This window comes from Pseudorasbora parva, chromosome 2 (genome assembly GCF_024679245.1).
Source record: "Pseudorasbora parva isolate DD20220531a chromosome 2, ASM2467924v1, whole genome shotgun sequence".
In the NCBI taxonomy this organism is placed as follows: Eukaryota; Metazoa; Chordata; class Actinopteri; order Cypriniformes; family Gobionidae; genus Pseudorasbora; species Pseudorasbora parva.
The window spans coordinates 5,613,961-5,629,911 of record NC_090173.1 but is presented as its reverse complement, the minus strand read 5'-3'; the positions used below and the strand labels follow the sequence as shown (position 1 = coordinate 5,629,911).

The following is a 15,951-nucleotide window of genomic DNA, read 5'->3' as shown; positions in this document are numbered from 1 at the left end:
ATATTTAAACATACATAAAATAATTACACTATTGCACACAGTAGCAACAAGCAAGCAGCAGAATAATGTGCACACTGACTGTACTATACTTAATCTTAAATCTATTTAAAACCTAGTCATTTAATGCTTACGTGCACTTAACTTAATCTCTTGTAGAGCAACAACACCAGCAGTAATTCAGGAAAAAATCTCCCTATGCTCCATGTGAAACCTCGGTTTTCCGACCTTTTGATTAATATGCGTGAGGGAGGGAGAGCAAGACAGTTTGAAGGCGGTGAGTGCACGCGCAGCCGGAGGAGGGGCTCTCTCTCTGCTCGTTCTCCCAGCAAATTCAACCTGACAAAAGCGCAGCAGTCAGTCTCTATATCACTTACCGATCAAATAAGGCTTCAGCGGGATCAAAATTTGCTTTGGGGGCCGCCAAAAAATCTTAATATAGAATGTCGTCTTTGGTAAGAAAGTGTTGTTGGTGAATATAATCTATTAATATAACAAATAGTTACTTTTGGTCAGTGATACAATTTGAGAATTATTCTACTTTATGATCACATGATTATCTGTATTTCTGGCTTTCTTTTAAGCAAAAATTGTGTTTGGAAAACACTGTTACAATGACCGCATAAAAGCCAAGGGCTTTTAACAGGTTGTTAAAGCTGACCTGTTAAGCTGACTTCCAAATTTTGAAAAAATCCTAAGAAATGTATACTCAGACTAAAACAAATACAGTTTGTGAATCCTTTGCACTAAAAGCATAATTATGGTCTCATTTAAAAGCAGACACCTGGCAGTTTACTGTAAATATTTCAGATCTGAAGATGATCAGTCTAAAACTCTGAATTTGATTAAACGTTTTACAAGATCGTTTCATGTGATTTTATTTTGAGATATCGCTGAAATATCAACTGATGTTTATTGCCACGTCTTCTCAGCTTCCATTCGCTATTTTGCCTCTATTGTTTAGAGGTGCAAACTGCCCCATTTAGTTTGTCTCCCCGGCACACATTCACACTTCTGCGGACTGGTTATGGCTCTAATTATTATTCTTTTGTCTGCATTATAATTACTAAAGATTCTCTATTCAAACTGTTCTATTCAAACCTCATTTCTAAATCAAACCTCTCACTTTACCCTCACTGAGACTCTATTGAATGCATTTCGTCCAAATAAGCATTTCAGTAGTTTTACATTTAGAAAATATTCATAAAAATAAGTATTTACTCAGTGGCAGGTGCATCTCTAGGACACGCTAGCATGTTAGCTTAGCACACCAGCAAAACAACAATTTATACAATTAAAATCATGTTTTATTCAAAACTTGCTTCATATCACTTTATAATTTATATGTAGAGTATTTTATATAACAATATGTGATCTCATGTAGCTTCGGGTCAAAAAATCTGACAGAAAATATACAATGCTAAAAGCTATGTGGAATAGCATTGCATTATAAATATCATCTATTATGAAACCACCCAACATGGCATAAAGAACACAGACCAACCATATATTGCCGCGATTGTGTGTTTATTGTCTTAAAACGTGTCTATCTGCATAAAATAGCGATCTGACAATCTCAGGAAGCTGTTTTGGAAATGTCAGATACTTCCTGAATGTCACATGGTGTGTCTGTTCTTCATGTGTTCCACATTGGGTGAATTTTCAGTAGTACAGCTTTCCAGCGCCCTCCGGCTGCCAGAATGAATTGAAAACACAGCATATCACAGTCTACTGCGCTCATAATCATACATCCGCGGATTTTGGATAAAGATTGAATAAATAATACTTCTCTGTATAGAAATTTGACTCAAACATGTGAGAATCTATCAATATTTCTCCACATCTGCACACATTTGAAGTAAAAGCCCTGAGGGAAGTTGTTTTGTCGAGTGTATTCATGACGACCACAGAGGAGTTTTTTATGAATGGGAGCAAATGACGCGCATATTACAATCAAAAGGTAGCGACGCCCAAGATCATATTCATAACTCCTGGCACATATTAACACATTACGGTCACTATAAGACTTTGAGAATTAAACAGAGGTAAAAAAAAAAAAAACTTTAGTCTTAGATCTTTTTAATGATGTATAGTTTGTCAAGGTAATTACTTACACCTGATAGTAATTTTGAGCTAATTTAAGCAAAGAGAGCTTCAGCACGTCCTCGTCCTCGTGACGGTTATCAGGGGTTATCTGCCCCTAAAAAACTAAAGGAAACACTGATCACCAAAATGGTGACCAAAAAGTTTCAATAAAACATCAACATCTAAACCTCTGTTAATTCTCAAAAATAATCTTGAGATGTATTGTCATCTTTTAGTTGCAGTTGATTTCATTCTGTGTGGATGTTGAGTCAAAGCAGTAAACATTGAAATTTCCATTGATTTATGGACATTTTGTTTTGATGGTTGCTTTGCTATCTGGGTTGGAATATCATGTCATGGAATGGAATAGCCAACTAATTTATTATTAGGACTTTCAATTATTATGCCTTTAGTCCCAGCAGCAGGGCCACTTTTTTACGCCAAAAACCAAATTCTTCAGTTAAAAAAGAAACCCTATTGATTTAAGTACCTTGAACAACTACAAACGTAAATATATTTTCCTCAAAATATATTCAATATTATATATTTTTAAATTTCTAATTAATTAAATTCTCCATGGTTTCTGGCAGATGTGTGTGTTGCATTTGTTAACTGTTTTCCTGGGGGAAAAAAGTTCATGAGGTCAATGAGCGCTAAGTGAAGTCCACAGCATAAACTTAAAGGGTTACTTCAACGATTAGCATTAAGCTTTGTATCAGTAGAAATCCAGTTGTATATTCAAGTAATCGTGCTTCCCCCCACCCCCCTCATATCCCTCTGAGAAAAGAGATTTATGTATCTTATTTCTGAAAAACTGAAAAACGTCAGTTTATTAACATTCGAACGACTGATTATAGCAGAACCAGAGGTGCAGCGAGGGGAGATTGTATTATTCCTTTTAGGAAAAGTGTATTTGGCAAAACCGCTTTTTTTGTTTGAGCTGCTATTGAGTGGAACCTCACCCCCATATACATTAGAAATGTAACCACATACAGTACATTTAAGATTCAGTTAAAGCAATGGTTAATTGATAATCAGAGCTGTCAACATTAGCCCAATACTAGACCTGTTTTCGCTGCCTCCTTCTTGCTTTTGCTTTGTTTGAATGTGGTCATGTATTTGTTTGATGTTGGTCCGTATTTTTATTGTACATCTTAACTTTTATACTGGTTGTACAATACCAACTTTTATACAATACAAATTGTATTGTAGTTGTTATATTGTTATGTAAAATGTAACTAAATAAATAAATAAATAAATAGTCTACGTCGACTTTAATCACATAAATGTCGACTTTAAAAAATCGTTCAAACCCTAGACTGATGCAGATGTCTCTTGTGTGTTTCAGAGGGTGATCTGAGGATTGTTCTACTTGGGAAGAATGTGTCTGAAAGCAGTCGAGTGAGAAACCTAATCTTAGGGGAAGATGTATTTGAGAGTGAAGCTTCTTCAACTGAGAGGCAGCTCCAGCAGCACAGGCAGAGAGTCAGAGGAAGATCGGAAGACAGACTCGTGAGCATCATCAACTGTCCTCAGCTTCTCCAGACACATCTGTCACTCCATCAGATCACACAGACAGTGAGAGAGTGTGTGAATCTGTCTGTTCCAGGACCTCATGTGTTCATACTCGTACTGCAGCACAAAGACTTCACTGAGGAGGACATGAGAAGAGCCAAACATGTGCTGAATGAATTCAGTGAAGAGGCGATTAAACGCACTATAGTGCTCACGACTGATGAACAGACATACAGTTCAAGGCTTAAATCTATAATGAAAAATAATGCAGTCCGTGAGTTAATAATGCAGTGTGGAGGAAGACATCTGCAGCTTTATGAAAGAAATTCAGAAAGGCGATCTGAGATATTCAAGATGTTTGATAAGACACTCAAGGAAAACCAGGAAGAATATCTCACATGTAACGTATTTCAGGATATTTTAGGAACACCAGTGGATGAAGAGCAGAGCAGATCAGAGGAAGAAAATGACCACAGAGATGATGGAAAATCTGATGAGAGTTATGAAGGTAGTTCAAAGTACATCTTCAAAATGTTTGGGAGCTACTAGGGGTCTAACGATACACTCCTGTTACGATACAATATTATAGCAATGCTAAACTCACAATACAATATTTATTGCGATATTTTAAGGCAAAATAAGAAATGTTTAAAAAAAAAAATAAAATTAACATTTTTATTATTATTTTTTATTATACTATTATCAGGACAAAATATTCCCAGATTGCATTACTATACACTATACTCAACACTATATAAAGTAGTTTAAAGGTCAGTGCTATCTGGTAACCGTTGTTGGTATTTAAAATCACCAAAACAAACACGCCCCTACCCCCAAAAGGGTCTCGCCCTTATTTTGATAGCTCCGCCCCACACATACGTAACCCAGGCAACGGCTATGGCAGCATCTGTGTGTAACTAATCCAGGTCGAATATTCAATGAAAAAGTCATCCCTTCATCACAAAAACACAAACCGTTCTAATGAACAACTCAATAGAACACGAGCCGACAGTCCAGCTAACGACATATTACAATTATGACCAGATTAGAGTTATAGCGATCACAAAACACAAACCGCTCTCATGATCAACTCGATAGAACACGAGCCGACAGTCCAGCCAACGACATATTACAATTATGACCAGATTAGAGTTATAGCGATCACAAAACACAAACCGTTCTCATGAACAACTCGATAGAACACGAGCCGACAGTCAAACTAACGACATATTACAATTATGACCAGATTAGAGTTATAGCGATCACAAAACACAAACCGCTCTCATGAACAACTCAATAGAACACGAGCACGACAGTCCAGCTAACGACATATTACAATTATGACCAGATTAGAGTTATAGCGATCACAAAACACAAACCGTTCTCATGAACAACTCAATAGAACACGAGCACGAGTCCAGCTAACGACATATTACAATTATGACCAGATTAGAGTTATAGCGATCACAAAACACAAACCGTTCTCATGATCAACTCGATAGAACACGAGCCGACAGTCCAGCTAATGACATATTACAATTATGACCAGATTAGAGTTATAGCGATCACAAAACAAACCGTTCTCATAACAACTCGATAGAACACGAGCACGACAGTCCAGCTAACAACATATTACAATTATGACAAGATTAGAGTTATAGCGATCACAAAAACACAAACCGTTCTCATGAACAACTCGATAGTACACGAGCCGACAGTCCAACTAACGACATATTACAATTATGACAAGATTAGAGTTATAGCGATCACAAAACACAAACCGTTCTCATGAACAACTCGATAGAACACGAGCCGACAGTCAAACTAACGACATATTACAATTATGACCAGATTAGAGTTATAGCGATCACAAAACACAAACCGTTCTCATGAATAACTCGATAGAACACGAGCCGACAGTCAAACTAACGACATATTACAATTATGACCAGATTAGAGTTATAGCGATCACAAAACACAAACCGTTCTCATGAACAACTCGATAGAACACGAGCCGACAGTCCAGCTAACGACATATTACAATTATGACCAGATTAGAGTTATAGCGATCACAAAACACAAACCGTTCTCATGAACAACTCGATAGAACACGAGCCGACAGTCCAGCTAACGACATATTACAATTATGACCAGATTAGAGTTATAGCGATCACAAAACACAAACCGTTCTCATGAACAACTCGATAGAACACGAGCCGACAGTCCAGCTAATGACATATTACAATTATGACAAGATTAGAGTTATAGCGATCACAAAACACAAACCGTTCTTATGATCAACTCGATAGAACACGAACCGACAGTCCAGCTAAAGACATATTACAATTATGACAAGATTAGAGTTATAGCGATCACAAAACACAAACCGTTCTCATGAACAACTCGATAGAACACGAGCCGACAGTCCAGCTAACGACATATTACAATTATGACCAGATTAGAGTTATAGCGATCACAAAACACAAACCGTTCTCATGAACAACTCGATAGAACACGAGCACGACAGTCCAACTAACGACATATTACAATTATGACCAGATTAGAGTTATAGCGATCACAAAACACAAACCGTTCTCATGAACAACTCGATAGATCACGAGCCGACAGTCCAGCTAACAACATATTACAATTATGATCAGATTAGAGTTATAGCGATCACAAAACACAAACCGCTCTCATGATCAACTCGATAGAACACGAGCCGACAGTCCAGCTAACAACATATTACAATTATGACCAGATTAGAGTTATAGCGATCACAAAACACAAACCGTTCTCATGAACAACTCGATAGAACACGAGCCGACAGTCCAGCTAACGACATATTACAATTATGACCAGATTAGAGTTATAGCGATCACAAAACACAAACCGTTCTCATGATCAACTCGATAGAACACGAGCCGACAGTCCAGCTAACGACATATTACAATTATGACCAGATTAGAGTTATAGCGATCACAAAACACAAACCGTTCTCATGAACAACTCGATAGAACACGAGCCGACAGTCCAGCTAACGACATATTACAATTATGACCAGATTAGAGTCATAGCGATCACAAAAACACAAACCGTTCTCATGAACAACTCGATAGAACACGAACCGACAGTCCAGCTAACGACATATTACAATTATGACCAGATTAGAGTTATAGCGATCACAAAACACAAACCGTTCTCATGAACAACTCGATAGAAGACGAGAACTACAGTCCAGCTAACGACATATTACAATTATGACCAGATTAGAGTTATAGCGATCACAAAAACACAAACCGTTCTCATGAACAACTCGATAGAACACGAGCCGACAGTCCAGCTAACGACATATTACAATTATGACCAGATTAGAGTTATAGCGATCACAAAAACACAAACCGTTCTCATAACAACTCGATAGAACACGAGCACGACAGTCCAGCTAACAACATATTACAATTATGATCAGATTAGAGTTATAGCGATCACAAAACACAAACCGTTCTCATGAACAACTCGATAGAACACGAGAACTACAGTCCAGCTAACGACATATTACAATTATGACCAGATTAGAGTTATAGCGATCACAAAAACACAAACCGTTCGCATGATCAACTCGATAGAACACGAGCCGACAGTCAAACTAACGACATATTACAATTATGACCAGATTAGAGTTATAGCGATCACAAAACACAAACCGTTCTCATGAACAACTTGATAGAACACGAGCCGACAGTCCAGCTAACGACATATTACAATTATGACCAGATTAGAGTTATAGCGATCACAAAACACAAACCGTTCTCATGATCAACTCGATAGATCACGAGCCGACAGTCCAGCTAACGACATATTACAATTATGACCAGATTAGAGTTATAGCGATCACAAAACACAAACCGTTCTCATGATCAACTCGATAGAACACGAGCTGACAGTCCAGCTAACGACATATTACAATTATGACCAGATTAGAGTTATAGCGATCACAAAAACACAAACCGTTCTCATGAACAACTTGATAGAACACGAGCTGACAGTCCAGCTAACGACATATTACAATTATGACCAGATTAGAGTTATAGCGATCACAAAAACACAAACCGTTCGCATGATCAACTCGATAGAACACGAGCCGACAGTCAAACTAACGACATATTACAATTATGACCAGATTAGAGTTATAGCGATCACAAAACACAAACCGTTCTCATGATCAACTCGATAGAACACGAGCACTACAGTCCAGCTAACTACATATTACAATTATGACCAAATTAGAGTTATAGCGATCACAAAACACAAACCGTTCTCATGAACAACTCGATAGAACACGAGCCGACAGTCCAGCTAAATACATATTACAATTATGACCAGATTAGAGTTATAGCGATCACAAAACACAAACCGTTCTCATGAACAACTCGATAGATCACGAGCCGACAGTCCAGCTAACGACATATTACAATTATGACCAGATTAGAGTTACAGCGATCACAAAACACAAACCGTTCTCATGAACAACTCGATAGATCATGAGCCGACAGTCCAGCTAACGACATATTACAATTATGACCAGATTAGAGTTATAGCGATCACAAAACACAAACCGTTCTCATGAACAACTCGATAGAACACGAGCTGACAGTCCAGCTAACGACATATTACAATTATGACAAGATTAGAGTTATAGCGATCACAAAACACAAACCGTTCTCATGAACAACTCGATAGAACACGAGCACGAGTCCAGCTAACGACATATTACAATTATGACCAGATTAGAGTTATAGCGATCACAAAACACAAACCTTTCTCATGAACAACTCGATAGAACACGAGCCGACAGTCCAGCTAACGACATATTACAATTATGACCAGATTAGAGTTATAGCGATCACAAAACACAAACCGTTCTCATGAACAACTCGATAGAACACGAGCACGACAGTCCAGCTAACGACATATTACAATTATGACCAGATTAAAGTTATAGCGATCACAAAAGCACAAACCGTTCTCATGAACAACTCGATAGAACACGAGCAGACAGTCCAGCTAACAACATATTACAATTATGACCAGATTAGAGTTATAGCGATCACAAAACACAAACCTTTCTCATGAACACTTCGATAGAACACGAGCTGACAGTCCAGCCAACGACATATTACAATTATGACCAGATTAGAGTTATAGCGATCACAAAAACACAAACCGCTCTCATGATCAACTCGATAGAACACGAGCCGACAGTCCAGCTAACGACATATTACAATTATGAACAGATTAGAGTTATAGCGATCACAAAACACAAACCGTTCTCATGAACAACTCGATAGATCACGAGCCGACAGTCCAGCTAACAACATATTACAATTATGACCAGATTAGAGTTATAGCGATCACAAAACACAAACCGTTCTCATGAACAACTCGATAGATCACGAGCCGACAGTCCAGCTAACGACATATTACAATTATGACCAGATTAGAGTTATAGCGATCACAAAAACACAAACCGTTCTCATGAACAACTCGATAGATCACGAGCCGACAGTCCAGCTAACGACATATTACAATTATGACCAGATTAGAGTTATAGCGATCACAAAACACAAACCGTTCTCATGAACAACTCGATAGATCACGAGCCGACAGTCCAGCTAACGACATATTACAATTATGACCAGATTAGAGTTATAGCGATCACAAAAACACAAACCGTTCTCATGATCAACTCGATAGAACACGAGCACTACAGTCCAGCTAACTACATATTACAATTATGACCAGATTAGAGTTATAGCGATCACAAAACACAAACCGTTCTCATGAACAACTCGATAGAACACGAGCCGACAGTCCAGCTAACGACATATTACAATTATGACCAGATTAGAGTTATAGCGATCACAAAAACACAAACCGTTCTCATGAACAACTCGATAGATCACGAGCCGACAGTCCAGCCAACGACATATTACAATTATGACCAGATTAGAGTTATAGCGATCACAAAACACAAACCGTTCTCATGAACAACTCGATAGAACACGAGCCGACAGTCCAGCTAACGACATATTACAATTATGACCAGATTAGAGTTATAGCGATCACAAAACACAAACCGTTCTCATGAACAACTCGATAGATCACGAGCCGACAGTCCAGCCAACGACATATTACAATTATGACCAGATTAGAGTTATAGCGATCACAAAACACAAACCGTTCTCATGAACAACTCGATAGTACACGAGCCGACAGTCCAACTAACGACATATTACAATTATGACCAGATTAGAGTTATAGCGATCACAAAACACAAACCGTTCTCATGAACAACTCGATAGAAAACGAGCACGACAGTCCAACTAACGACATATTACAATTATGACCAGATTAGAGTTATAGCGATCACAAAACACAAACCGTTCTCATGATCAACTCGATAGAACACGAGCCGACAGTCCAACTAACGACATATTACAATTATGACCAGATTAGAGTTATAGCGATCACAAAACACAAACCGTTCTCATGAACAACTCGATAGAACACGAACCGACAGTCCAACTAACGACATATTACAATTATGACCAGATTAGAGTTATAGCGATCACAAAAAACACAAACCGTTCTCATGATCAACTCGATAGAACACGAGCCGACAGTCCAGCTAACGACATATTACAATTATGACCAGATTAGAGTTATAGCGATCACAAAACACAAACCGTTCTCATGAACAACTCGATAGAACACGAGCCGACAGTCCAGCTAACGACATATTACAATTATGACCAGATTAGAGTTACAGCGATCACAAAACACAAACCGTTCTCATGAACAACTCGATAGAACACGAGCCGACAGTCCAGCTAACGACATATTACAATTATGACCAGATTAGAGTTATAGCGATCACAAAATACAAACCGTTCTCATGAACAACTCGATAGATCATGAGCCGACAGTCCAGCTAACGACATATTACAATTATGACCAGATTAGAGTTATAGCGATCACAAAACACAAACCGTTCTCATGAACAACTCGATAGATCACGAGCCGACAGTCCAGCTAACGACATATTACAATTATGACCAGATTAGAGTTATAGCGATCACAAAAACACAAACCGTTCTCATGAACAACTCGATAGAACACGAGCTGACAGTCCAGCTAACGACATATTACAATTATGACAAGATTGGAGTTATAGCGATCACAAAACACAAACCGTTCTCATGAACAACTCGATAGAACACGAGCCGACAGTCCAGCTAACAACATATTACAATTATGACCAGATTAGAGTTATAGCGATCACAAAACACAAACCTTTCTCATGAACAACTCGATAGAACACGAGCTGACAGTCCAGCCAACGACATATTACAATTATGACCAGATTAAAGTTATAGCGATCACAAAAGCACAAACCGTTCTCATGAACAACTCGATAGAACACGAGCTGACAGTCCAGCTAACGACATATTACAATTATGACCAGATTAAAGTTATAGCGATCACAAAAGCACAAACCGTTCTCATGAACAACTCGATAGAACACGAGCACGACAGTCCAGCTAACGACATGTTACAATTATGACAAGATTAGAGTTATAGCGATCACAAAAACACAAACCGTTCTCATGAACAACTCGATAGAACACGAGCCGACAGTCCAGCTAACGACATATTACAATTATGACCAGATTAAAGTTATAGCGATCACAAAAACACAAACCGTTCTCATGAACAACTCGATAGAACACGAGCTGACAGTCCAGCTAACGACATATTACAATTATGACAAGATTAGAGTTATAGCGTTCACAAAACACAAACCGTTCTCATGAACAACTCGATAGAACACGAGCTGACAGTCCAGCTAACGACATATTACAATTATGACCAGATTAGAGTTATAGCGATCACAAAACACAAACCGTTCTCATGAACAACTCGATAGAACACGAGCCGACAGTCCAGCTAACGACATATTACAATTATGACCAGATTAGAGTTATAGCGATCACAAAACACAAACCGTTCTCATGAACACTTCGATAGAACACGAGCTGACAGTCCAGCCAACGACATATTACAATTATGACCAGATTAAAGTTATAGCGATCACAAAAACACAAACCGTTCTCATGAACAACTCGATAGAACACGAGCACGACAGTCCAGCTAACGACATATTACAATTATGACCAGATTAGAGTCATAGCGATCACAAAAACACAAACCGTTCTCATGAACAACTCGATAGAACACGAACCGACAGTCCAGCTAACGACATATTACAATTATGACCAGATTAGAGTTATAGCGATCACAAAACACAAACCGTTCTCATGAACAACTCGATAGAAGACGAGAACTACAGTCCAGCTAACGACATATTACAATTATGACCAGATTAGAGTTATAGCGATCACAAAAACACAAACCGTTCTCATGAACAACTCGATAGAACACGAGCCGACAGTCCAGCTAACGACATATTACAATTATGACCAGATTAGAGTTATAGCGATCACAAAAACACAAACCGTTCTCATAACAACTCGATAGAACACGAGCACGACAGTCCAGCTAACAACATATTACAATTATGATCAGATTAGAGTTATAGCGATCACAAAACACAAACCGTTCTCATGAACAACTCGATAGAACACGAGAACTACAGTCCAGCTAACGACATATTACAATTATGACCAGATTAGAGTTATAGCGATCACAAAAACACAAACCGTTCGCATGATCAACTCGATAGAACACGAGCCGACAGTCAAACTAACGACATATTACAATTATGACCAGATTAGAGTTATAGCGATCACAAAACACAAACCGTTCTCATGAACAACTTGATAGAACACGAGCCGACAGTCCAGCTAACGACATATTACAATTATGACCAGATTAGAGTTATAGCGATCACAAAACACAAACCGTTCTCATGATCAACTCGATAGATCACGAGCCGACAGTCCAGCTAACGACATATTACAATTATGACCAGATTAGAGTTATAGCGATCACAAAACACAAACCGTTCTCATGATCAACTCGATAGAACACGAGCTGACAGTCCAGCTAACGACATATTACAATTATGACCAGATTAGAGTTATAGCGATCACAAAACAAACCGTTCTCATAACAACTCGATAGAACACGAGCACGACAGTCCAGCTAACAACATATTACAATTATGACCAGATTAGAGTTATAGCGATCACAAAAACACAAACCGTTCTCATGAACAACTTGATAGAACACGAGCTGACAGTCCAGCTAACGACATATTACAATTATGACCAGATTAGAGTTATAGCGATCACAAAAACACAAACCGTTCGCATGATCAACTCGATAGAACACGAGCCGACAGTCAAACTAACGACATATTACAATTATGACCAGATTAGAGTTATAGCGATCACAAAACACAAACCGTTCTCATGAACAACTCGATAGAACACGAGCCGACAGTCCAGCTAAATACATATTACAATTATGACCAGATTAGAGTTATAGCGATCACAAAACACAAACCGTTCTCATGAACAACTCGATAGATCACGAGCCGACAGTCCAGCTAACGACATATTACAATTATGACCAGATTAGAGTTACAGCGATCACAAAACACAAACCGTTCTCATGAACAACTCGATAGATCATGAGCCGACAGTCCAGCTAACGACATATTACAATTATGACCAGATTAGAGTTATAGCGATCACAAAACACAAACCGTTCTCATGAACAACTCGATAGAACACGAGCTGACAGTCCAGCTAACGACATATTACAATTATGACAAGATTAGAGTTATAGCGATCACAAAACACAAACCGTTCTCATGAACAACTCGATAGAACACGAGCACGAGTCCAGCTAACGACATATTACAATTATGACCAGATTAGAGTTATAGCGATCACAAAACACAAACCTTTCTCATGAACAACTCGATAGAACACGAGCCGACAGTCCAGCTAACGACATATTACAATTATGACCAGATTAGAGTTATAGCGATCACAAAACACAAACCGTTCTCATGAACAACTCGATAGAACACGAGCACGACAGTCCAGCTAACGACATATTACAATTATGACCAGATTAAAGTTATAGCGATCACAAAAGCACAAACCGTTCTCATGAACAACTCGATAGAACACGAGCAGACAGTCCAGCTAACAACATATTACAATTATGACCAGATTAGAGTTATAGCGATCACAAAACACAAACCTTTCTCATGAACACTTCGATAGAACACGAGCTGACAGTCCAGCCAACGACATATTACAATTATGACCAGATTAGAGTTATAGCGATCACAAAAACACAAACCGCTCTCATGATCAACTCGATAGAACACGAGCCGACAGTCCAGCTAACGACATATTACAATTATGAACAGATTAGAGTTATAGCGATCACAAAACACAAACCGTTCTCATGAACAACTCGATAGATCACGAGCCGACAGTCCAGCTAACAACATATTACAATTATGACCAGATTAGAGTTATAGCGATCACAAAAACACAAACCGTTCTCATGAACAACTCGATAGATCACGAGCCGACAGTCCAGCTAACGACATATTACAATTATGACCAGATTAGAGTTATAGCGATCACAAAAACACAAACCGTTCTCATGATCAACTCGATAGAACACGAGCACTACAGTCCAGCTAACTACATATTACAATTATGACCAGATTAGAGTTATAGCGATCACAAAACACAAACCGTTCTCATGAACAACTCGATAGAACACGAGCCGACAGTCCAGCTAACGACATATTACAATTATGACCAGATTAGAGTTATAGCGATCACAAAAACACAAACCGTTCTCATGAACAACTCGATAGATCACGAGCCGACAGTCCAGCCAACGACATATTACAATTATGACCAGATTAGAGTTATAGCGATCACAAAACACAAACCGTTCTCATGAACAACTCGATAGAACACGAGCCGACAGTCCAGCTAACGACATATTACAATTATGACCAGATTAGAGTTATAGCGATCACAAAACACAAACCGTTCTCATGAACAACTCGATAGATCACGAGCCGACAGTCCAGCCAACGACATATTACAATTATGACCAGATTAGAGTTATAGCGATCACAAAACACAAACCGTTCTCATGAACAACTCGATAGTACACGAGCCGACAGTCCAACTAACGACATATTACAATTATGACCAGATTAGAGTTATAGCGATCACAAAACACAAACCGTTCTCATGAACAACTCGATAGAAAACGAGCACGACAGTCCAACTAACGACATATTACAATTATGACCAGATTAGAGTTATAGCGATCACAAAACACAAACCGTTCTCATGATCAACTCGATAGAACACGAGCCGACAGTCCAACTAACGACATATTACAATTATGACCAGATTAGAGTTATAGCGATCACAAAACACAAACCGTTCTCATGAACAACTCGATAGAACACGAACCGACAGTCCAACTAACGACATATTACAATTATGACCAGATTAGAGTTATAGCGATCACAAAAAACACAAACCGTTCTCATGATCAACTCGATAGAACACGAGCCGACAGTCCAGCTAACGACATATTACAATTATGACCAGATTAGAGTTATAGCGATCACAAAACACAAACCGTTCTCATGAACAACTCGATAGAACACGAGCCGACAGTCCAGCTAACGACATATTACAATTATGACCAGATTAGAGTTACAGCGATCACAAAACACAAACCGTTCTCATGAACAACTCGATAGAACACGAGCCGACAGTCCAGCTAACGACATATTACAATTATGACCAGATTAGAGTTATAGCGATCACAAAATACAAACCGTTCTCATGAACAACTCGATAGATCATGAGCCGACAGTCCAGCTAACGACATATTACAATTATGACCAGATTAGAGTTATAGCGATCACAAAAACACAAACCGTTCTCATGAACAACTCGATAGAACACGAGCTGACAGTCCAGCTAACGACATATTACAATTATGACAAGATTGGAGTTATAGCGATCACAAAACACAAACCGTTCTCATGAACAACTCGATAGAACACGAGCCGACAGTCCAGCTAACAACATATTACAATTATGACCAGATTAGAGTTATAGCGATCACAAAACACAAACCTTTCTCATGAACAACTCGATAGAACACGAGCTGACAGTCCAGCCAACGACATATTACAATTATGACCAGATTAAAGTTATAGCGATCACAAAAGCACAAACCGTTCTCATGAACAACTCGATAGAA

The 15,951-nt window shown here is 38.6% G+C and overlaps 1 protein-coding gene across 1 annotated transcript in view; it reads left to right on the top strand.

The window, feature by feature from the left end:
* Positions 1-237: 237 nt before the first annotated feature.
* LOC137048235 (GTPase IMAP family member 8-like) overlaps positions 238-15,951 on the top strand; it is a 32,070-nt gene continuing 16,356 nt past the window's right edge. Inside the window, exons 1-2 of the mRNA XM_067426306.1 lie at positions 238-274; positions 3,431-4,105. Of these exons, the coding sequence (XP_067282407.1) occupies positions 238-274; positions 3,431-4,105 (712 nt within the window). The remainder of the gene's footprint in view (positions 275-3,430; positions 4,106-15,951) is intronic.